The sequence below is a fragment of the Dendrobates tinctorius genome, unplaced genomic scaffold (assembly GCF_039654945.1).
Source record: "Dendrobates tinctorius isolate UK_male_01 unplaced genomic scaffold, ASM3965494v1 ptg000086l, whole genome shotgun sequence".
Lineage (NCBI taxonomy): Eukaryota > Metazoa > Chordata > Amphibia > Anura > Dendrobatidae > Dendrobates > Dendrobates tinctorius.
Genome location: NW_027361754.1, coordinates 54,887,533 through 54,913,249, shown reverse-complemented (window position 1 = coordinate 54,913,249; position 25,717 = coordinate 54,887,533). Strand labels below are relative to the sequence as shown.

Below are 25,717 nucleotides of genomic sequence, written 5' to 3'. Positions count from 1 at the left end.
CATACTGTCCAACACTGAGGGAGCCCTGGTGGAGGTTGAAAAGAGACTCAGTAAGGGAGGCTAAGCGTCCTGGCTCATCAAACACCCTACGAAAAGTATCCAAAAAGACCGAGTGATCGAAGAAGACAGACAGGGAGCCTAGCGTGCGGAAGTTAACACGACGGTCAGGCGCCTCACTAATGGGGGGACGGCCTGAAATACCCAGGGAACGTCCCCCATTGGTCCGGCGGTGCTTCCGGGTCAGGGCACCGCCGGAGCAAAAGGAGACGCAGGGAGGTGCAGCCGCGGCCTATGGCGCATGCGCAGGGCCTGTAGTGATGTCACCGGCCGCGGGCCGGCCAGAGGAGAATGCCGCGGCCGATGGGAGGAGGAGAGAGGCTGCGGCGTTGGAGCGAGCCGGTAAGTACGTATGTGAGGGCGCGACGGGGGCCGTGACAACTTGTTTTTATTATCTATACCCCTTTTCACATGTAAATATCCACGTAATAAATGGCACTATAATAATAAATAATAATATTGAATGACATGGTCCATGTGGTTGCACCATTTTCAAGTCCACCTGTATGACACATACCTCCGGTATTCCCATAAATCCAAACTCTTGTGGCAGAATAGACTTGTTTAATAATTGAATGGAAGCCTGAACAGCCTCATAGATTGTACAGTGGCCAAAATCAACTTCTTTTGGATTCATTTCTAAATCTGATGTGGTCACCACTGCATGAACAGTGAGAGAAACAGGTCGAGTCTAAAAAGAAAAAAACATTGAGTTGACATCACATTTGTGAAAGTATTTTCTCTAGCTCTTATTCGGTGCTTACACACTATTATCCCACACAGTCATAAATTTTGGATTACAAAATCTGAACTACTTTTAGGCTTTCGTGCAAAATCCAGAATTGTCCTTGGCTCCAGGAATTCTGATACAACACAATAAATCACTCTGATAGAAAGTATCTGGCTTAAAAACTGAAATCTTTGCTAACTAAAATTTTGCTCAACATTTTGTTCATAAATATCAACATTGTCAATCTGCTTCACCATAACCACAGTCAAATTTGCTCATAAGTTTAACCCCTTGCTTCTGCAGCCAATTTTCACTTTTTTGCATTTTTTCCTCTTCCAAGAGCCATAACATTTTTATTTTCCAGTTGTCAGAGCCATAAAAAGGTATACATTATTGCAGGGCGAGTTGTAGTTTTTAATGTAAAAAAATTTACTGGGAAAAAAAAAACAAGAAAAAATTCTAAGTGGGATGAAATGGGGAAAAAAAGAAACTATCATTGTATGGTAAAATTACCTGTTAATAGCTCAAAACAATTTAAAAAATACCAAACTTGTATAGATTTTAGTAGTAGAAGTGCTGAAAAAATTAAGAAGTCTGTAGAGAAAAAAATGGTATGTGTCGCCATTATCCAATACCTGGAATGTTTTTATTTTTCCATCAAGGTAGCTATATAAGGTCTTTTTTTTGCGTGGAGAGCAGATGGTTTTATTGATACCGATTTAGAATACATACAATGTTTTGATTGATTTTTATTGGATTTATTATTTTTGTGTTGTTTTTACAGGGGACATGGTCATCGGGGGATTATCTTCACAATGGGACATATCCCTTATGGTTGTTTACTATTTTTGTTTTTAACAGGAGACATGGGCTTCAATGAATTTTAGGTGGAAAAGTGAGAAAAACTTTGTTTTTTTATTTTAAATAAATGTGTAAAACAGTGGGTTGAGTTTTATTTCAAATATAAGATGTTATTTTTACTGCATGTTTATTTCAAAACTTACTATAGGGTTAGTAATGGGGGAATCTTATAGAAGCATCTCCATTACTAACCCCTGGAGCTTGATGTCACTTGCCAATACAAAGATGACATCAACCCCAACCCCTTTACCCCACTTTCCATCGCACCAGGGCAAGTGGAAAGATCTTAAACCCACAGCTGTCTGTTTAGCCTTTGCTGGTTTGAATTGACCCCACATCATTTTTTTCTGGGATCCCCAGTAAATTAACCAGTAAAAACTAAGCAAACAGCTGTGAGCTGTTATTAATAGCCTGGGAACCTTTTGGGATATTGTCCCTTTTCCCAGACTATTAATATCAGCTGCAAGATGTGGGCTTTCCCTCTGCTGGTTATGAAAATTAAGCAGGAGCAAACACCATTTTTTAAATTATTGATTTTACACAGAATATACACAGAATGTGCTGAATACAACTCCCATCATTGTTGTCTGACTGCGCTGATCACAGGGTGACCAGGCGACAATGATGACAACTGCCGTCAGCAGCCAGCGCCTGGAATGAGCGAGAACTGTACCGCTTAGTCCCAAGTGCGGTATGTATCACACGGACGGCACACTGATGTGATACACGGACAGCAAACAGTTACACAGATGTCACATATGTACATATAGGTGGCACATGGACACCAGGATGTGTGAACGAAGCCTTGCTATGTGAATTAGCCCAAATCTGTACAATTTTGGCATGAGATACTATAAAAAATAGTTGTCGAGAGGATAAATGTTCAGCATGATTTGCGCACTTCTTGGAAGGCACACGGATCCTCTTGCTGCCATTACTCAGCAGACAATTACTTAATAGAACCTTTTATGCTAATGCACATTTAGCCTCCCTGCAATTCTCTACAAGAGACAGTTCTTGTCTTTGAAGGTCTCTTACAACAAATACATAAAAAATGCTATTTATACTTAATTATACTGATATGAATGTCTAACAAGAGTCCTTGGCTCACAGCGAGGTCTGTATGTCGTTACTGAAGAAGATCCTTATGCTTCATTACAAAGCGTCCAATGCATTAAGTACCCACAATTTTATATTTTAAATGAAATGATAAAATGCTTCTTTTCACGTACTTAATAGAATAGTAAATTTGATAAGTGATTTTAATGCTATCTGTGTGATAATCAAATTTTTAATCAACTCAGCGGGAGCTGAAGCATAAACTATCAATGCAGCGTCAAAACTTTTAGAAGCATTTGAAAAGTTATAGAATATTCTAATGTGCTTATAACGAGCTATAAAATCACAGTAAAACTAGAAATATTTCTATATTATATCATATCACCGCCAGGGACCTGCCTCTTGGACTATAATCTTGACGTTATCGCAGGCCAGTTTTAAACGTGTTTTTTGCAGCTGATCTGATTCACGCCGTCCATGGTTCGATCAGCGTGAAGTTGCTATTGGGGTACCTTTGACCCCTTTGTGACCACATCAAGTAAAATTATGTTATCTGATCACAGCGTGTGAATGGAACAGGCTCAGGAATTGAGCTTGCACCATACGTGGCAGATGCCAGCTGTATTACACAGCTGTCATTTAACTATAACAGTAGCGGTCATAGCTTGCTCTGATTGCTGCTGTTAATCATTTAAATTTTGCTGTCAATCGCTGAAAGCAACAATTAAATATTTATATTGAAACGTATTGCCATGCAGAGACAAGTTCTCTGCAAAGCAATAACAATGTTGGCAATGGGTCAATCAGAGGCCAGCAGCTGACATCGGTGTGCGGGCGCATGGTATTGATGTCTTAAGTAGCAGCGCTGGCAACCCGATGTCAGCTGCTGCCTTCTGACTGGCTGGAGGATGGCATTGCTGTGCAGAGGGCTGGCTCTGCGTAGCAATATATTTCAATTGAATGTGCGCCCAAGGACGCACATTCAATTGAAATAATGCGTAGCTGTCGGCAGCCCCCTGGACCGGGCCACGAGCATCAAGGGGTCTGCAGTGCCTGCTGGCTGCATGAAGCAGCCTCATGGGCTGACCTCTGGTATAAGTGATAAAGTGATCGCAGGTTCAAGGCCCCTAAGGAAACTAATAAATTAATAATTAATAAATTAAAAGTCCGATTATCTTGGTAAAAAATTATTTTCACCATACGTTAAATACAAAACAACAAGAGTCAAAACACAAGAAGTGCTCTTTTTGGCCACTGCACTTCCTACAAAAACTAAAATAAATATCCAATCAAAACATCATATGTGCTCCAAAATGTAACAATAAGAAAACATATGCTAAGTTTGCAAAAATACGCACTCAAAACAATCAATTGACAGAAAAAAATAAGGTTACACGAGCCTAAGAAAATGTTGACACCAATTTTTTTTTTTTTTACAAAGTTCTGAATTACTTTGGTCACTAAACTAAATATAAAAAAATTATAAATTTGGTATCGTCGTACTCATACTGCTCGGAAGAATCAGGTTGCCAGGTCATTTTTAACATGTAACGAATTCTGTAAAAACAAAACCCCGAAAAAATGAAATTTTTTTTTGTTCACTATTTAACTGCACTTGCATTTTTTTTCCCCGTTTTCAGTATGTCAAATGATAAAGTGAAAACTTAAATTTTTCCATTAAAGATCAAGTCCTAAAAATGGCTATGTTGAATGACAAATAAAAAAATGATGGCTCTTGGAGAGGAGTAAAAAAAAAAAAAGCACAAAAAAAATTGCCTAGCCATTTAGGGGGTTAAGGCCCCGTGTACAAGGCCGTACTATGACTGTGTAACCCATCGGGAACTGCAGGTGTTGGACAAAATAATGGAAACACCTAACGTTTTGGCATGAAAATCTTCAAGCATGTTATAAACATGCAAACCGTGACATATGGTAATGTTTTGTAGTTGATTATTTGTGTTATATGATATGTGTATGTAAATTAACTGTTTGTTTTGCAGAATTGTAAGAACATTGATGAGAACCTGATACCAATGGCAGACCTCTCGGATTTTCAAAGAGGCCAAATTGTTGGTGCTCGTATGGCAGGCGCGAGTGTAACAGAAAGTGCCCAAATGCTTGGCGTGTCAAGAGGTACTGTCTCCAAAGTAATGACTGCGTTTGAAAGAGAAGGAAAAATGTCCGCAGCAAAGCACAGGTCCGGCCGAAAGTCGAAGTTGACTGAGAGAGACCGTCGGACTGAGAGAGGGTCGCAAGACCACGGCTCCGAAAATCACTGCTGAGCTCAATGAACACCTACAGAACCCAGTTTCCACGAAAACTGTTCATCGGGAGCTGCACAAATCTGGATTCCACGGAAGAGCTGCAATTAGAAAACCGCTGCTCTCAATGACAAATGTTTCCAAGCGTTTAGAGTGGTGTAGAAACCTCCAAAATTGGTCCCTCAAGCAGTGGAAACGTGATATTGTCAGACGAATCATCGTTTACCCTATTTCCGACCTCCGACCGAGTGTACGTTTGGAGATAGGTTCCTATGTAAACCCAAGAGAAAGCACCTAAAGAGGTGCAAACTATTTACAATTACAGTTTTGGATCACTCAGCTTCCATGATCTCCATAGTTCAAGAATAAAGGCTGCCAATCAATCTGGGCAACAACTGGGAAGAAAACAAGAAAACAAGAAAACAAAAACATGATAACCAAAAAGAAGGCACAACGGTGCAAATACCCTCCTGGGTAACGAGAGTTAGTTTAAGTCGACATTAGGGCTAGCTGTCCCCTCCTGGGGTTCTGGAAGCTGGTTGCTTGGGCTGCTTCCAGGGGAGATGCTTTGGGTGTCCTCATCCTGTTGCTGATGGTCTCCCGATCACAGGTACTCCTCTTCCCAAGGGGTGAGATTGGGAGTGGATGGGGTAAAGGAAAGGGCGACCAAAACATCGACTGCCTGCCGGGACGGCGTGTCAACTATTGCCGATGGTTCCCCCGCTGCCACCAATGACTCAGCAAATGTTATCGCCGGTACCGCCGAGTTTTGTTCTTCTAGGTCCATCGGGACCTTAGCGGGCGGCACCGCGGCCTGGGGTCATCGGCAGGGGGCAATTAGACCATTCCTAGTCACTGGCGCCATTCCTAGCACTAGGGTCATGTCAGGCGCGGTAATCATACCTTGCGCTTCCCGACAAGGATGTTCCGGCGCAGGTACATTGCAGCAAACAGCGGCGGCCGCTACTCCCGGAGTCGTCTGTGGAGCGGGTTGCAGCTAGATCCGAGCCGGGGCAAGGTTGGTTTCGGCCAAAGCCGTTGGTAAAGGCCTGCGCGGCCGCGCCGGGTCCGGGCAGGGACACGGCCCCTGTCCATTCTGCTCCGGAATCCTCATATACCTCCTCCAGGCAGGCCTCATCCAATGGCAATATCTGTTTTGAGGCAGTGGCGGGCGCTGCAGATAGTGTCTCAGCGGTGGTATACTCCGCAGGGGCGGCCAGGGGTCGAGCTGCTTTTCCTCCCCACATTCCTCTGGCTTCTCTCCGTCCATCATGGCGTTCTGACGTTCTCCTTCCCGCCTCGGCTCTTTTCCCGCCACTGGCTTCCGCTCCTCCTTCTGGGGGCGGCGTCTTCTTCCAACTCCTCCATACCAAGCCAGTATACGAACCCCTCGGGGGTGGACCATGGTGCTGTCGCATAGAAGTTCAGATAGGGGAGGCCCAGGACAGTCCGCGCTCTTTTCTTAGGACCAGCCATAGTGTCACGCCCTTCTTCACCGCGCTGATGGCCATTTTTAGCATTCATTTTACAGTCTATTAAATTAGGTCTTCTGCACATTTCCAAAAGTTTTAAGTCCAACAAATCTCAGGCACACAGAACCAGATGGCATCGGGTCTCGTCATCCTGTTCGTGACGCCAAGTTGGAGTGCCCTCACTCACCAGGGCCGTGGGGTACTCGGTACCGGGCCGGTTGATCTTCTCAATTGGGGGTCGTCACGGCAGCGGTGACCCAATCCGTGGCCCTGGGTCTTCATTTCAAAGGGGGGTTGTTTCAATGTGCTTATGGTGGTGAAAGTTTATAAGTGATTCGTGACCCATCTGTGGTGTTCGGCAATAGAGATGTAAGCCGACGCTGCAGACAGATCCTCTGGGACAGATGGTGTGGTGCAGCAGTGATGTTATAGCCCTCCACAGGCAGGGCTGTAGTCCCAGGGCAGAGTAGGTGAAGTGACACGTAGTTGGGGTAGTGTCAGGCGCAAGGGATGCAGCAGTGCTGGGCAGGTTGGCGCAGGAATAAGCGGAAGACACCAGGGCATGTAGTTCCAAAGCTTTACTCACAGTCTGTTGCAGGTACAGGTGCCCGCATCCGTGCCGTGTCCTCCGGGTCAGGAGCTCAGCCAACCTCCAGACAAGATGAAGTACTCCTTTCCAACACTCCGCCAACATATGTGCCTTTCCTGAACGTCTCCTCTTATAGAGCCTTTGAGTGAAGTACTCTCAGTACTGAGTTACACTGGAGTGCCTCCTGTCAGATGTTCCTATGAACTCTACTTGTACGGCAGACAGCTGTAGCCTGCTTCGGGGACTCCTTGCTACTAAGTCCCGGCTCACTAATATGTTGCTGTTGTGCCCCCAAGTCTTGTGTGTGAATAAAGTGGTCACTACTTCTATTCTTCCGGTGTCTGCTGCAGGACCATTAGTATCCGTACAACCTCGGGGACTGGACCCCGGCCTTGTGCTTAGAACTTGAAAAGGGTTCTCCTCTAACCCTGGTCCTTGTTCTCTTATTCTCCTCACATTCCGTGCTAATCCTTTTAAATGGAGAATCAAGCTTCCTTTCTCTGCCTCTTTCCTGTGCCAGCAGACCCAGATCACTGTGGCCTGCTGCAGCACTTCCTTCTTCCATCCCTCTCCCGGGGATCTTCTCTGCCTCACACTCCATCCGTCTACATCCTCACTCTCTGACTGAGTGACTGGACTGACTGACTGAACTCAACTCTTCCCGCTCTTTTAGGTGAACTAAACTCCACCCACCTCCCAGCACGTTTCGTGTTCCAAGCAGGGAGCCACCAAGGGGTGCTATGCTACACTCCAAGCAGGGAGCCGCCGAAGGTGCTTTGCTACACTACTTTGTGGTGTGGGGTGCAGGTGTTGGAACGTGGTCAGGAGTCTCCACCTTACCTGGATGGTGGGGAACCACACCTCAGGAGGAGGTGCAGTACCTCTGTTGCGACTGAACCCTCAGGGGCACCACACAAGCACTGGTCCCAGAGGGGAACGCCATTTTTCAGGATGGCACGAGGAACATTCTAATGAAGCTGGGCATCTCATCTGGCCCTCACAATCCCCAGACCTCAACATTATTGAGCATTTATGGTCGATTTTAGAGATTCAAGTTAGACGTCGATTTCCGCCCTCATTGTCGCTCAAAGAACTGGAGGGTGTTTTAACTGAAGAATGAGCTAAAATTCCTTTGGAAACAATTCACACCTTGTATGAATCCATACCTCGGAGAATTGAGGCTGTAATCACCGCAAAAGGTGGACCAACACCATATTAGGCCTGTTTCACACATCCGTTTGTCTCCATCAGTCAAAATCCGCCAAAAACGGATCCGCCATTTTTCTTGGCGGATCCGTTTTTTTCCCCATTGACTTGCATTATCGGCGGATTTTGACTGATGAACGTCCGTTGCATCCGTATGTCTGCGGATCTGCCCAAATTTTGGCGTCCGCTGACATCACCGAACGGACCATGCAACGTTTTTTCTCCGTCCGGATCCGCATTTTGTGTTTATCAACAGATTTAACCGGCAATTCCTTCCGGCTGCTGGATCTCTCTCTCTCCTCTTACTCCATTGCGCGATCTCCACCTTCCTCGATCTCCACCTTCCTCCATCACGCGATCTCCCCCTTCCTCCATCGCGCGATCTCCCCCTGCCTCCATCGCGCGATCTCCCCCTGCCTCCATCGCGCGATCTCCCCCTGCCTCCATCGCGCGATCTCCTCGCCTGCCTCCATCGCGATGACGTCCTCCATCGCGCGATCTCCTCGCCTGCCTCCATCGTGATGACGTCCCGGCTCCTTTAAATTTCATCCTACCGCGGATCCGTGAACCGTAGCGGTCCGGTGCCACACGTTTAATCAGTACCCAGGCGGATCCGTTTTTCGCCATTTTTAGCGGATTTCAACGGCCAGAAAAAACGTAAGTGTGAAACAGCCCTTAAACTAACTTTTGTTGATGTTTCCAGATGTTTCCATTATTTTGTCCAACCCCTGAATATTAGGCCACTAAGGGGGTGGAAAAATCCGCATATGCACATGTGCATATGCGGATTTTTCTATCAGTATTAGTAGGACGTAGTAATTGCAACTGGATTTCCCAAGATTTTGGAAAATCCCTGAGTGCAATATACAACGCTGCTAATGGGGAGCTTAATATATCCAACACAGTACTCTATATTCTCATTTTGGCCACCCTGAACCACTTTATCTTCAGAAATATCATTGCTTGTTGTTTGTATAACATGTTCAGAGCCGTACTCTTTTCACATTCACATCCATCTCAGTTCCCTACTACGGACACCAGTGTTAACCAATTAATCTTAGCAGTGTGTCCGTGGTGCATACAAGAATAAATATACGCCATAAGAAAACATATTGGCATGGTCGTTCCCCATGGAAACAGTTAGGAACACTGACAGCCAATAGCAACCAATCACGGTACAGCTTTTACTTTACCAGAGCAGTTTACAAAATTAAAGCAGAGATCTAATTGGTTGCTAAGGGCAACACAGTCTTGATAAATGAGGCCTAGTCTGATCAGAGCCTCAATGCGATTATTAAACTGACCTGATCAACTACCGATATTGTCAAGGGGGCTTCCAATACTCCAGTCTCTTTATCAAAATATGAACTGGCATCTTGTGAAAGCGAATGCCTAGAAAAGAGGGGTCACAGGTTTACAAAAACTTGTATTCATAATAGAAAATCATAGTGATGTGAATATTTCTTACAAAGATATTTAATTTATATATAAGCCATTTTCACACTGAAAAACATACCTAGTTTTATACATAAACATATCAGTCAGCCAACAAATACCGTATATACAGTACAGACCAAAAGTTTGGACACACCTTCTCATTCAAAGAGTTTTCTTTATTTTCATGACTATGAAAATTGTAGATTCACTCTGAAGGCATCAAAACTATGAATTAACACATGTGGAATTATATAATTAACAAAAAAGTGTGAAACAACTGAAAATACAGTCATATGTAAAAGTTTGGGCACCCCTATTAATGTTAACCTTTTTTCTTTATAACAATTTTGGTTTTTGCAACAGGTATTTCAGTTTCATATATCTAATAACTGATGGACTCCGTTATATTTCTGGATTCAAATGAGGTTTATTGTACTAACAGAAAATGTGCAATCTGCATTTAAACAAAATTTGACCGGTGCAAAAGTATGGGCACCCTTATCATTTTCTTGATTTGAACACTCCTAACTACTTTTTACTGACTTTCTGAAGCACTAAATTGGTTTTGTAACCTCATTGAGCTTTGTACTTCATAGCCAGGTGTATCAAATCATGAGAAAAGGTATTTAAAGTGGCCACTTGCAAGTAGTTCTCCTATTTGATTCTCCTATGAAGAGTGGCATCATGGGCTCCTCAAAACAACTCTCAAATGATCTGAAAACCAAGATTATTCAACATAGCTTTTCAGGGGGAAGGATACAAAAAGTTGTCTCAGAGATATAACCTGTCAGTTTCCACTGTGAGGAACATAGTAAGGAAATGGAAGAACACAGGTACAGTTCTTGTTAAGCTCAGAAGTGGCAGGCCAAGAAAAATATCAGAAAGGCAGAGAAGAAGAATGGTGAGAACAGTCAAGGGCAATCCACAGACCACCTCCAAAGACCTGCAGCATCATCTTGCTGCAGATGGTGTCACTGTGCATCGGTCAACAATACAGCGCACTTTGCACAAGGAGAAGCTGTGTGGTAGAGTGATGCGAAAGAAGCCGTTTCTGCAAGCACGCCACAAACAGAGTCGCCTGAGGTATGCAAAAGCACATTTGGACAAGCCAGTTACATTTTGGAAGAAGGTCCTGTGAACTGATGAAACAAAGATTGAGTTGTTTGGTCATACAAAAAGGCGTTATGCATGCGCTGTATTGTTGACCGATGCACAGTGACACCATCTGCAGCAAGATGATGCTGCAGGTCTTTGGAGGTGGTCTGTGGATTGTCCTTGACTGTTCTCACCATTCTTCTTCTCTGCCTTTCTGATATTTTTCTTGGCCTGCCACTTCTGGGCTTAACAAGAACTGTACCTGTGTTCTTCCATTTCCTTACTATGTTCCTCACAGTGGAAACTGACTGGTTAAATCTCTGAGACAACTTTTTGTATCCTTCCCCCTGAAAAGCTATGTTGAATAATCTTTGTTTTCAGATCATTTGAGAGTTGTTTTGAGGAGCCCATGATGCCACTCTTCATAGGAGAATCAAATAGGAGAACTACTTGCAAGTGGCCACTTTAAATACCTTTTCTCATGATTTGATACACCTGGCTATGAAATTCAAAGCTCAATGAGGTTACAAAACCAATTTAGTGCTTCAGGAAGTCAGTAAAAAGTAGTTAGGAGTGTTCAAATCAAGAAAATGATAAGGGTGCCCATACTTTTGCACCGGTCAAATTTTGTTTAAATGCAGATTGCACATTTTCTGTTAGTACAATAAACCTCATTTGAATCCAGAAATATAACTGAGTCCATCAGTTATTAGACATATGAAACTGAAATACCTGTTGCAAAAACCAAAATTGTTATAAAGAAAAAAGGTTAACATTAATAGGGGTGCCCAAACTTTTACATATGACTGTATGTCTTATATTCTAGGTTCTTCAAAGAAGCCACCCTTTGCTTTGATTACTGCTTTGCACACTCTTGGCATTCTCTTGATGAGCTTCAAGAGGTAGTCACCAGAAATGGTCTTCCAACAGTCTTGAAGGAGTTCCCAGAGATGCTTAGCACTTGTTGGCCCTTTTTCCTTCACTCTGTGGTCCAGGTCACCCCAAACCATCTCGATTGGGTTCAGGTGTGGTGACTGTGGAGGCCAGGTCATCTGGCGTAGCACCCCATCAGTCTCCTTCTTGGTCAAATAGCCCTTACACAGCCTGGAGGTGTGTTTGGGGTCATTGTCCAGTTGAAAAATAAATGATGGTCCAACTAAATGCAAACCGGATGGAATAGCATGCCGCTGCAAGATGCTGTAGTAGCTATGCTGGTTCAGTATGCCTTCAATTTTTAATAAATCCCTAACAGTGTCACCAGCAAAGCACCCCCCCACACCATCACACCTCCTCCTCCATGCTTCACGGTGGGAACCAGGCATGTAGAGTCCATCCATTCACCATTCACCTTTTCTGCGTCGCACAAAGACACGGTGGTTGGAATCAAAGATCTCAAATTTGGACTCATCAGACCAAAGCACAGATTTCCACTGGTCTAATGTCCATTCCTTGTGTTCTTTAGCCAAAACAAGTCTCTTCTGCTTGTTGCCTGTCCTTAGCAGTGGTTTGCTAGCAGCTATTTTACCATGAAGGCCTGCTGCACAAAGTCTCCGCTTAACAGTTGTTGTAGAGATGTGTCTGCTGCTAGAACTCTGTGTGGCATTGACCTGGTCTTTAATCTGAGCTGCTGTTAACCTGCGATTTCTGAGGCTGGTGACTCAGATGAACTTATCCTCCGCAGCAGAGGTGACTCTTGGTCTTCCTTTCCTGGGGCGGTCCTCATGTGAGCCAGTTTCTTTGTAGCGCTTGATGGTTTTTGCCACTGCACTTGGGGACACTTTCAAAATTTTCCCAATTTTTCGGACTGACTGACCTTCTTTAAATAAAGTAATGATGGCCACTCGTTTTTCTTTACTTAGCTGCTTTGCTAACAGTCTATTCAGTAGGACTATCACCTGTGTATCCACCAGACTTCTGCACAACACAACTGATGGTCCCAACCCCATTTATAAGGCAAGAAATCCCACTTATTAAACCTGACAGGGCACACCTGTGAAGTGAAAACCATTTCCGGTGACTACCTCTTGAAGCTCATCAAGAGAATGCCAAGAGTGTGCAAAGCAGTAATCAAAGCAAAAGGTAGCTACTTAGAAGAATCTAGAATATAAGACATATTTTCAGTTGTTTCACACTTTTTTGTTAATTATATAATTCCACATGTTAATTCATAGTTTTGATGCCTTCAGAGTGACTACAATTTTCATAGCCATGAAAATAAAGAAAACTCTTTGAATGAGAAGGTGTGTCGAAACTTTTGGTTTATCATCCCTGTCAGAATCAAATGCAAGTTTTACTAGTTACCGTATCTACTTGGCTCTATATAAATAATTGGGAAGAATTAAATTAAAAGCAAAGAAAAAAACAGAACAAATATTGTTATTTAGATAAGAACTTAGAAGGGGTCTGTCATCCCATATTGACAGTATAAATTAATACCGCCCCTATAAAAAAAAAAAATCACTCCTTCAGGAGTGTGTTCATACTTGTCTCTTTCTGACATTTTTTGCAAAGAAAATGCCGTAAAAAGCACTGACTAAATGCTCAAAATAGGATCCTATTAATTTTTTATACAAAAACGACTTGCTGATTTTCTTTGTTCCACACTTCAGGCTAACAAAAGATGCCAAGCGATTAAAAGAAATGAGCAGACCATTCTTCGGGTGTTTTTAATAGAAGTCTGTGGCAAAGATCAAAATAAGCCCGGAAGATGCCTAAGCGTATTTGCACGTTTTGTATGTATTTTAGTTGCAAAAAAAAAAAAAACAATAGCGTTTTCTTCACAATTTTATGGATTTCAAAAAATGTCTGGATAAAGAAAAATGCTGAAAAAAGCCTCAGGAATGACCTACATACACACTTGAAGATGACAAAACACCAAAGAAACTAATACAGTGTGAACATATCCAAAGGCCCTGGATTCATTAAGGATGGTGATTCGTAACCCAGCCTTAATGAGGGAAGTGCTGGAATACGATGCGCTGAATTCATTAAGAGGTACACGCCAGTTAATGAAGTCGGCACATCTCAACAGTGGTGTGCGCCACAAAGAAATGTTTGTTTTGAAGAATCTGAAGTGCGTTAATCTGAACATACTCCTCCCTCACGGCTCCTCCTCAATTGCCAAAAGTCGCAAAATGTTTTTGACTTTTCAAAATATTATACACCAAAATTCTGGTGTAAACACTTAGCTGAACTGACGCCTAAGTATTCTAATCACTACCTCTGATCTGCAGAAACTGTAGATTAATCAAACTTGCTAATCAGGGGGCTCGGTGCATCTAGAGTGTGGCAAAGAGGCTCATTGCACCTTTCTGCTCACTTGTTTTGCATACCCTACCTCCCTTGCTGGCTATTGACAGCACTGGCTTGTCTGTACCAACTAAAGTGCTTGGTAGGTGCACCCCTGGTGTGACCAAGAGGCAAAGTGAACTGTTTCGCTCACTGGTTGTTATGCATACCCCTGGCCTCCACAACTGGTCGTAGACAGTGCTAATAAGCCTGGAGTGAGCAGACAAAGCTCAGGCCAGTCAGCGCTGTCTACCACCAGTGATTGAGGCAGGAGGTTTGCAAAACGAGTGAGAAAATAGTGCACTGAGCCTCTTGGTCACACCAGGGGTGCACCCACAGAGCACTTTAGTTTCTGCAGTTCATTATAAACTTCAGTTTCTGTGAATGAAAGCGGCAATTAGAATGCATCAGGTGCATTTATTATACAGTGGGGAAATAAGTACACTGCTCAAACAAATAAAGGGAACATTTAAACAACAGAATATAACTCCAAGTAAATCAAACTTCTGTGAACTCAAACTGTCCACTTAGGAAGCAACACTGATTGACAATCAATTTCACATGCTGTTGTGCAAATGGAATAGACAACAGATGGAAATTATTGGCAATTATCAAGACACACTCAATAAAAGAGTGGTTCTAGAGGTGGGGACCACAGACCACATCTCAGTACCAATGCTTTCTGACTGATGTTTTGGTCACTTTTGAATGTTGGTTGTGCTTTCACACTTGTGGTAGCATGAGACGGACTCTACAACCCACACAAGTGGCTCAGGTAAAGCAGCTCATCCAGGATGGCACATCAATGCGAGCTGTGGCAAGAAGTTTTGCTGTGTCTGTTAGCGTAGTGAAAGGCCAGTACACCAGGAGACGTGGACAGGGTCGTAGGTGGGCAACAACCCAGCAGCAGGACCGCTACCTCAGCTTTTGTGCAAGGAGGAACAGGAGGAGAACTGCCAGAGTCCTGCAAAATGACCTCCAGCAGGCCACAAATGTGCATGTGTCTGCAAACGGTTAGAAACAGACTCCAAGAGGATGGCCTGATTGCCCAATGTCCACAGATGGGGGTTGTGCTCACAGTCCAACACCGTGCAGGATGCTTGGCACTTGCCACAGAACACCAGGATTAGCAAATTCACCTCTGGCTCCCTGTGTTCTTCACAGATGAAAGCAGGTTCACACTGAGCACATGTGACAGATGTGACAGAGTCTGGAGAAGCCGTGGAGAGCGATCTGCTGCCTGCAGCATCCTTCAGCATGACCAGTTTGGCAGTGGGTCAGTAATGGTGTGGGGTGGCATTTCTTTGGAGGGCCGCACAGCCTTCCATGTGCTTGCAAGAAGAAGCCTGACTGCAATTACAGTCATATGTAAAAGTTTGGGCACCCCTATTAATGTTAACCTTTTTTCTTTATAACAGTTTTGGTTTTTGCAACAGCTATTTCAGTTTCATATATCTAATAACTGATGGACTCAGTTATATTTCTGGATTCAAATGAGGTTTATTGTACTAACAGAAAATGTGCAATCTGCATTTAAACAAAATTTGACCGGTGCAAAAGTATGGGCACCCTTATCATTTTCTTGATTTGAACACTCCTAACTACTTTTTACTGACTTCCTGAAGCACTAAATTGGTTTTGTAACCTCATTGAGCTTTGAACTTCATAGCCAGGTGTATCAAATCATGAGAAAAGGTATTTAAGGTGGCCACTTGCAAGTAGTTCTCCTATTTGATTCTCCTATGAAGAGTGGCATCATGGGCTCCTCAAAACAACTCTCAAATGATCTGAAAACAAAGATTATTCAGCATAGCTTTTCAGGGGAAGGATACAAAAAGTTGTCTCAGAGATTTAACCAGTCAGTTTCCACTGTGAGGAACATAGTAAGGAAATGGAAGAACACAGGTACAGTTCTTGTTAAGCTCAGAAGTGGCAGGCCAAGAAAACTATCAGAAAGGCAGAGAAGAAGAATGGTGAGAACAGTCAAGGACAATCCACAGACCACCTCCAAAGACCTGCAGCATCATCTTGCTGCAGATGGTGTCACTGTGCATCGGTCAACAATACAGCGCATGCATAACGCCTTTTTGTATGACCAAACAACTCAATCTTTGTTTCATCAGTCCACAGGACCTTCTTCCAAAATGTAACTGGCTTGTCCAAATGTGCTTTTGCATACCTCAGGCGACTCTGTTTGTGGCGTGCTTGCAGAAACGGCTTCTTTCGCATCACTCTCCCACACAGCTTCTCCTTGTGCAAAGTGCGCAGTATTGTTGACCGATGCACAGTGACACCATCTGCAGCAAGATTAACGCTCCATCCACCAACGTCACGTTGCACCACAGACTGTCCAGGAGTTGGCGGATGCTTTAGTCCAGGTCTGGGAGGAGATCCCTCATGACAACATACGCGGTCTCATCAGGAGCATGCCCAGGTGGCGTAGGGAGGTCAAACAGGCACGTGGAGACCACACACACTACTGAGCATCATTTCCTTGTCTTGAGTAGAGTTGAGCGATACCGTCCGATACTTCAAAATATCGGATCGGAATGGATCGGTCGATCTTTAAAAAAAGTATCGGTATCGCCGATGCCGATACCGGAAGTCCCATTCAAGTCTATGAGACTTCCGGTATCGGAATTGGAAAAACCCTTTCCTGCCCTTGTACAGCCTCTCGGGGGTCTGTACGGGCCTTCCGGGGGTCTCTGCCGGCCTGCCGGGGGGCTGTGCCGGCCTGCCGGTGGGCTGTGCGGACTGCCCGGGGTCTGTACCGGCCTGCCGGGGGGCTGTTCGGACTGCCCGGGGTCTGTACCGGCCTGCCGGGGGGCTGTGCCGGCCTGCCGGTGGTCTGTGCACCCTGTGGGGGTCTGTACCGGCCTGCCGGGGGGCTGTGCCGGCCTGCCGGGGGGCTGTGCACCCTGTGGGGGTCTGTACCGGCCTGCCGGGGGGCTGTGCCGGCCTGCCGGTGGGCTGTGCAGGCTCCGGGGGGGCTGTGCCGGCCTGCCGGGGGGTTTGTGCAGGCTCCGGTAGTCTGTGCAGGCATCGTCCGATGGGACTACAAGTCCCATCGGGCGATGCCTGCTACCATGACAGTGATTGACACATTAGCCAATGATGGGACAGTAGTAGTCCCATCATCCGGCTAATGTGTTAAATGTAAAAAAAAAAAAAAATACTACATACATACATACTACATGCATGCTACATACATACTACATGCTACATACATAGTACATATATACTACATGCATGCTACATACATACTACATACATACTACATGCATGCTACATACATACTACATGCTACATATATACTACATGCATGCTACATACATGCTACATGCTACATATATACTACATGCATGCTACATACATGCTACATGCTACATACATACTACATATATACTACATGCATGCTACATACATACTACATACATACTACATATATGCATCATACATACTACATATATGCATCATACATACTACATGCTGCATACATACTACATACATACTACATATATACTACATGCATGCTACATACATACTACATGCTACATACATACTACATACTACATACATACTACATACATGCTACATACATACTGCATGCATGCTACATACATACATACATGCTACATACATACTACATACATACTACATGCATGCTACATACATACTACATATATACTACATACATGCTACATACTATATACATACTACATACATACTACATACATACTACATGCATGCTACATACATACTACATATATACTACATGCATGCTACATACATAATACATACATACTACATATATACTACATACATACTACATACATACTACATATATACTACATGCATGCTACATGCATGCTACATACATACTACATACATACTACATGCATGCTACATACTACATGCTACATACATACTACATACATACTACATATATACTACATGCATGCTACATACATACTGCATGCTACATACATGTAGTATGTATGTAGTATGTATGTAGCATGTAGTATGTATGTGGCATGCATGTAGCATGTAGCATGCATGTAGTATGTATGTAGTATGTATGTAGCATGCAGTATGTATGTAGCATGCATGTAGCATGTAGTATGTATGTAGCATGCATGTAGTATATATGTAGTATGTAGTATGTATGTAGCATGTAGTATGTATGTGGCATGCATGTAGTATGTAGCATGCATGTAGTATGTATGTAGTATGTATGTAGCATGTAGTATGTACAGTGGGGAAAAAAAGTATTTAGTCAGTCAGCAATAGTGCAAGTTCCACCACTTAAAAAGATGAGAGGCGTCTGTAATTTACATCATAGGTAGACCTCAACTATGGGAGACAAACTGAGAAAAAAAAATCCAGAAAATCACATTGTCTGTTTTTTTTTCCATTTTATTTGCATATTATGGTGGAAAATAAGTATTTGGTCAGAAACAAGCAATCAAGATTTCTGGCTCTCACAGACCTGTAACTTCTTCTTTAAGAGTCTCCTCTTTCCTCCACTCATTACCTGTAGTAATGGCACCTGTTTAAACTTGTTATCAGTATAAAAAGACACCTGTGCACACCCTCAAACAGTCTGACTCCAAACTCCACTATGGTGAAGACCAAAGAGCTGTCAAAGGACACAAGAAACAAAATTGTAGCCCTGCACCAGGCTGGGAAGACTGAATCTGCAATAGCCAACCAGCTTGGAGTGAAGAAATCAACTGTGGGAGCAATAATTAGAAAATGGAAGACATACAAGACCACTGATAATCTCCCTCGATCTGGTGCTCCACGCAAAATCCCACCCCGTGGGGTCAGAATGATCACAAGAACGGTGAGCAAAAATCCCAGAACCACGCGGGGGGACCTAGTGAATGAACTGCAGAGAGCTGGGACCAATGTAACAAGGCCTACCATAAGTAACACACTACGCCACCATGGACTCAGATCCTGCAGTGCCAGACGTGTCCTACTGCTTAAGCCTGTACATGTTCGGGCCCGTCTGAAGTTTGCTAGAGAGCATTTGGATGATCCAGAGGAGTTTTGGGAGAATGTCCTATGGTCTGATGAAACCAAACTGGAACTGTTTGGTAGAAACACAACTTGTCGTGTTTGGAGGAAAAAGAATACTGAGTTGCATCCATCAAACACCATACCTACTGTAAAGCATGGTGGTGGAAACATCATGCTTTGGGGCTGTTTCTCTGCAAAGGGGCCAGGACGACTGATCCGGGTACATGAAAGAATGAATGGGGCCATGTATCGTGAGATTTTGAGTGCAAACCTCCTTCCATCAGCAAGGGCATTGAAGATGAAACGTGGCTGGGTCTTTCAACATGACAATGATCCAAAGCACACCGCCAGGGCAACGAAGGAGTGGCTTTGTAAGAAGCATTTCAAGGTCCTGGAGTGACCTAGCCAGTCTCCAGATCTCAACCCTATAGAAAAACTTTGGAGGGAGCTGAAAGTCCGTGTTGCCAAGCGAAAAGCCAAAAACATCACTGCTCTAGAGGAGATCTGCATGGAGGAATGGGCCAACATACCAACAACAGTGTGTGGCAACCTTGTGAAGACTTACAGAAAACGTTTGACCTCTGTCATTGCCAACAAAGGATATATCACAAAGTATTGAGATGAAATTTTGTTTCTGACCAAATACTTATTTTCCACCATAATATGCAAATAAAAGGAAAAAAAAACAGACAATGTGATTTTCTGGATTTTTTTTTCTCAGTTTGTCTCCCATAGTTGAGGTCTACCTATGATGTAAATTACAGACACCTCTCATCTTTTTAAGTGGTGGAACTTGCACTATTGCTGACTGACTAAATACTTTTTTTCCCCACTGTATGTAGCATGCATGTAGCATGTAGTATGTATGTAGCATGCATGTAGTATATATGTGGTATGTATGTAGCATGTAGTATGTATGTAGCATGCATGTAGTATATATGTGGTATGTATGTAGCATGCATGTAGCATGCATTATGTATGTAGCATGCATGTAGTATATATGTGGTATGTATGTAGCATGCATGTAGCATGCATGTAGTATGTATGTATGTAGTATTTTTTTTTTCTTTTTTTAACATTTAACACATTAGCCGGATGATGGGACTACTACTGTCCCATCATTGGCTAATGTGTCAATCACTGTCATGGTAGCAGGCATCGCCCGATGGGACTTGTAGTCCCATCGGACGATGCCTGCACAGACCCCCGGACATCAGCACAGCCCCCCGGCAGGCCGGCACAGACCCCCACAGGGTGCACAGCCCCCCGGCAGGCCGGCACAGCCCCCCGGCAGGCCGGTACAGACCCCCACAGGGTGCACAGACCACCGGCAGGCCGGCACAGCCCCCCGGCAGGCTGGTACAGACCCCGGGCAGTCCACACAGCCCCCCGGCAGGCCGGCACAGCCCCCCCGGCAGGCCGGCAGAGACCCCCGGAAGGCCCGAAATGACGGCGCATCATGATGCGCACACACCGCGCATCATGATGACGTCATTTCGGCTGTCAATCAACTTTGAACTTCCGATTCCGATGCCCGTGCCCGATATTGAAAAAATATCGGATGTCGGTATCGGAATTCCGATACAGCAAGTATCGGCCGATACCCGATACTTGCGGTATCGGAATGCTCAACTCTAGTCTTGAGGCATTTCCACTGAAGTTGGATCAGCCTGTAATTTGATTTTCCACTTTGATTTTGAGTATCCTTGCGAATCCAGACCTCCATAGGATATTAATTTTGATATACATTGATATGTTTTTGTTCTCAACGCATGCCACTATGTAATGAATAAAGATTTGCAGCTGTGATATTTCATTCAGTAATATCTACGATGTGGTGTCTTAGTGTTCCCTTTATTATTTTGAGCAGTGTCTTTAGTCAGCCACCAATTGTGCAAGTTCTCCCACTTAAAAACATGAGAGAGGCCTGTAATTGACATCATAGGTAGACCACAACTATGAGAGTCAAAATGAGAAAACAAATCCATAAAATCACCTTGTCTAATTTGGCAAGATTTATTTTGCAAATTATGGTGGAAAACAAGTATTTGGTCACCTAAAAACATGCAAGATTTCTGGCTCTCAAAGACCAGTAACTTCTTCTTTAAGAGGCTCCTCTGTCCTTAAACAGTCACACTCCAAACTCCACTATGGTGAAGACCAAAGAGCTGTCGAAGGAGACCAAACAAAATTGTAGCTCTGCACCAGGCTGGGAAGACTGAATCTGCAATAGGCAAGCAGCTTGGTGTGATGAAATCAACTGTGGGAGCAATAATAAGAAAATGGAAGACATACAAGACCACTGATAATCTCTCTCGATCTGGGGTTCCACGCAAGATCTCACCGTGGGGTCAAAATGATCACAAGAACGGTGCGCAAAAATCCAAGAACCACACAGGGGAACCTGGTGAATGACCTGCATAGAGCTGGGACCAACGTAACAAAAGCTACCATCAGTAACACACTACGCCGCCAGGGACTCAGATCATGCAGTGCCAGACGTGTCACCCTGCTTAAGCCAGTACATGTCCAGGCTCATCTGACATTTTCTAGAGAGCATTTGGATTATCCTGAAGAGTATTGGGAGAATGCATATGGTCTGATGAAACCAAAGTAGAACTGTGTGGTAGAAACAAAACTTGTTGTGTTTGGAGGAGGCAGAATGCTAAGTTGCATCCAAAGAACACCATACCTACTGTGAAGCATGGGGGTGGCAGCATCATGCTTTGGGGCTGTTTCTCTGCAAAGGGGCCAGGACGACTGATCGGTGTACATGAAAGAATGAATGGGGCCATGTATCGTGAGATTTTGAGCGCAAACCTCCTTCCATCAGCAAGGGCACTTTTCTTAAATGAAAAAACACAAAAAGAATTGTCCTAAAGCCAAATTGGATATAATTCCACAGCAAACATAAAAAAGAGGGTGGACAAAAGTATTGGCACTGTTCGAAAAATCATTTGATGCTTCTCTAATTTGTGTAATTAACAGCACCTGTAACTTACCTATGGCACCTAACAGGTGTTGGCAATAACTAAATCACACTTGCAGCCAGTTGACATGGATTAAAGTTGACTCAACCTCTGTCCTGTGTCCTTGTGTGTACCACATTGAGCATGGAGAAAAGAAAGAAGACCAAAGAACTGTCTGAGGACTTGAGAAACCAAATTGTGAGGAAGCATAAGCAATCTCAAGGCTACAAGTCCATCTCCAAAGACCAGAATGTACCTGTGTCTACCGTGCACAGTGTCATCAAGAAGTTTAAAGCCCATGGCACTGTGGCTAACCTCCCTAGATGTGGACGGAAAGGAAAAATTGACAAGAGATTTCAACGCAAGATTGTGCGGATGTTGGATAAAGAACCTCGACTAACATCCAAACAAGTTCAAGCTGCCCTGCAGTCCGAGGGTACAACAGTGTCAACCCATACTATCCGTCGGCGTCTGAATGAAAAGGGACTGTATGGTAAGAGACCCAGGAAGACCCCACATACAAAAGGCAGGCTGGAGTTTGCCAAAACTTACCTGAAAAAGCCTAAAACGTTTTGGAAGAATGTTCTCTGGTCAGATGAGACAAAAGTAGAGCTTTTTGGGCAAAGGCATCAACATAGAGTTTACAGGAGAAAAAAAGAGGCATTCAAAGAAAAGAACACGGTCCCTACAGTCAAACATGGCGGAGGTTCCCTGATGTTTTGGGGTTGCTTTGCTGCCTCTGGCATTGGACTGCTTGACCGTGTGCATGGCATTATGAAGTCTGAAGACTACCAACAAATGTTGCAGCATAATGTAGGGCCCAGTGTGAGAAAGCTGGGTCTCCCTCAGAGGTCATGGATCTTCCAGCAGGACAATGACCCAAAACACACTTCAAAAAGCACAAGAAAATAGTTTGAGAGAAAGCACTGGAGACTTCTAAGGTGGCCAGCAATGAGTCCAGACCTGAATCCCATAGAACACCTGTGCAGAGATCTAAAAATGGCAGTTTGGAGAAGGCACCCTTCAAATATCAGGGACCTGAAGCAGTTTGCCAAAGAAGAATGGTCTAAAATTCCAGCAGAGCATTGTAAGAAACTCATTGATGGTTACCGGAAGCGGTTGGTCGCAGTTATTTTGGCTAAAGGTTGTGCAACCAAGTATTAGGCTGAGGGTGCCAATACTTTTGTCTGGCCCATTTTTGGAGTTTTGTGTGAAATGATCAATGTTTTGCTTTTTGCTTCATTCTCTTTTGTGTTTTTTCATTTAAGACAAATTAAATGAAGATAATAATAACAAAGAATTTGTGTTTGCAATCATTTTCAGGAAGAAACTGAGTATTATGTCACAGAATTGCAGGGGTGTCAATACTTTTGGCCACAACTGTATTTTACACCATAATTTGAAAAATGAATCTTGCCAAGTTAGAAAAGGTTATTTTCTGGATTGGTTTTCTCATTTTGACTCTTATAGTTGTGGTCTACTTATGACGTCAAATACAGGCCTCTCTCATCTTTTTAAGTAGGAAAGCTTACACAATTGGTGGATAACTAAATACTTTTTCCCCACTGTAGTGGCAATATTTCCAACAAAACCTATGGCTCCAGTTCATCAAGACCAGCAATTTTCTAGAGATGAGTAAGGGGGAAGGGGCGTGATGGAGTCAGAGGCTTCTGACTCATGGAAGAAGGTGCACACCTCTTCATGAATCTGGAGCAGTTGGCGAACCATGGTAATCCTGAACCATGGAGAGAAAAACCATAGAGGATGGATCTTCAACTGCACAGCCAAAGACACCATATAATGAAAATGGAAATCCAGGAGGGGATGCGTGGGGAACTGAGATTTTATTAGTCAACGAGTTTCAAAATTCATAGACTTCTTCATCAGGACAAAATCTTAAGGTAGTTTTGTCCTGATTAAGAAGTCTGTGAACTTTGAAACTCGTTGACTAATAAAACGGCAGTTCTCCAAATAATAAAACTGCAGTTCTCCAAATATCGCCTCTTGGATTTCCTTTTGCAAGAAAGTTAAAGATCCATCCTCCATGGTTTTTCTCCCTTTGTATGTATCCTTGGATCTGCAGCAGACGGTTTTCTGAGCCTTCTATGGTGTTGTGGTCCCACAACCCTGCCAGGTGAGCAGGTGTCGGGTAAGACACTATTTTGCGTTATTGTTTTCCAGTTTTCTCCTGTTGCAAACCTGAACCATGTCACTCTTGCCAGGTGGTTCTATTAGACTGTTTTCACACGTCCAACATTCGTAGTCCGAGTCCATAACGTCCGGAAGGGCAGCAAGTCTCCAACCAAACTGGACCTCCTCATCTATGCCTATGACGCTGGCGAGCTGAGGTCAGGACACCCAATTTTGGTTCAGACATTGCGATTTCTATACAGACCGTAAATGTCGAATGTGTGAAACTTGCCTTACTGATTAGTGTTTTATGACATGTCCTTTTTTACAAATGAATAAACACTAATTCCCTGACTCCCCTTTATGGGTTCCTTTATACATTACACTATGAATTAAAAAAATGCCATGAATTTACATTTGCAACATGCATTTTTTTCATGGTATTTCTTTTGTTTTTGAAAAGCAAAAAAAAAAAAATAAGAACTGCAATACAGCCATAAAACTCTTTGTAGAGTATTTATATTTCACTACTGATTTAGATGTAACTTGCACACAAATATGGAATATAGAAAAATACCATAAAAAACGTAGTGTTTTTCACAAAACTATTGTGTACAAAATCTGTCTATATGCCTATCTGTAGGAAAGCGCTCATCTGTTTCACTCGTCCTACTATTCTCTTCTAGCAGAAGGTCACTGGCTTTGCTGTCGTTGTGTTGTCATGTGTACGCTGATGGTAATTTGTTTACTGTGCTGTTGGCTTATACTGCACTGCATTGCGGATCATTCTGGTACCGAGTGCAAGTAATAAACGACTCATATTTTCTGGTTAAAAACATACAGGTTTAGTTCTGTAGACAATTTAACTTGCATCAATGATTTCTAAAGAATAATGTTGTTGGCTTCAATTATTGTGACACCTGCTTGTACTGATGCACACAACCAACCTGCATCCAAAAGTTAATTAAACTCACATACGCCAGAAGAAAATCTACAAGCTGTTCTCCTACTTGGGGGCTGTAGAGTTATCTCTCCATCCATATGTCACCTTGACATTGATAATCAGCGGCTATGACCCCGAGACTCTCTAATAATAGGACCATGACAAGACATGGGGGTAATAACAGAGTCAGCCCTACATACTATGTATAGTTTACTAAACTGTACTTGATAATAATAATAAATTTTATTTTTATAGCGCCAACATATTCCGCAGCACTTTACATTTCGGAGGGGATTTGTACAGACAATAGACATTACAGCATAACAATAATCACATACAGTAGATTATAACAAATACCAAGAGGAATTGGTATTGGGCAGAGGAATTGGGCAGCACGGTGGCTCAGTGGTTAGCGCTACAGCCTTGCAGCGCTGGGGTCCTGGGTTCGAATCCTACCAAGGACAACATCTGCAAGGAGTTTGTATGTTCTCCCCGTGTTTGCGTGGGTTTCCTCCGGGCACTCCGGTTTCCTCCCACACTCCAAAAACATACTGATAGGGAATTTAGATTGTGAGCCCCATCGGGGACAGTGATG

At 43.5% G+C, this 25,717-nt stretch overlaps 1 protein-coding gene across 1 annotated transcript in view; it reads right to left on the bottom strand.

Annotated features, from left to right (window-relative positions):
* The window catches only part of CFAP74 (cilia and flagella associated protein 74), a 269,418-nt gene that overhangs the window by 104,644 nt on the left and 139,057 nt on the right, over window positions 1-25,717 (bottom strand). The window contains exons 23-24 of the mRNA XM_073585414.1: window positions 9,540-9,627; window positions 575-748 (exon numbers count right to left, since the gene is read on the bottom strand). Coding sequence (XP_073441515.1) covers window positions 575-748; window positions 9,540-9,627 — 262 coding nt within the window. The remainder of the gene's footprint in view (window positions 1-574; window positions 749-9,539; window positions 9,628-25,717) is intronic.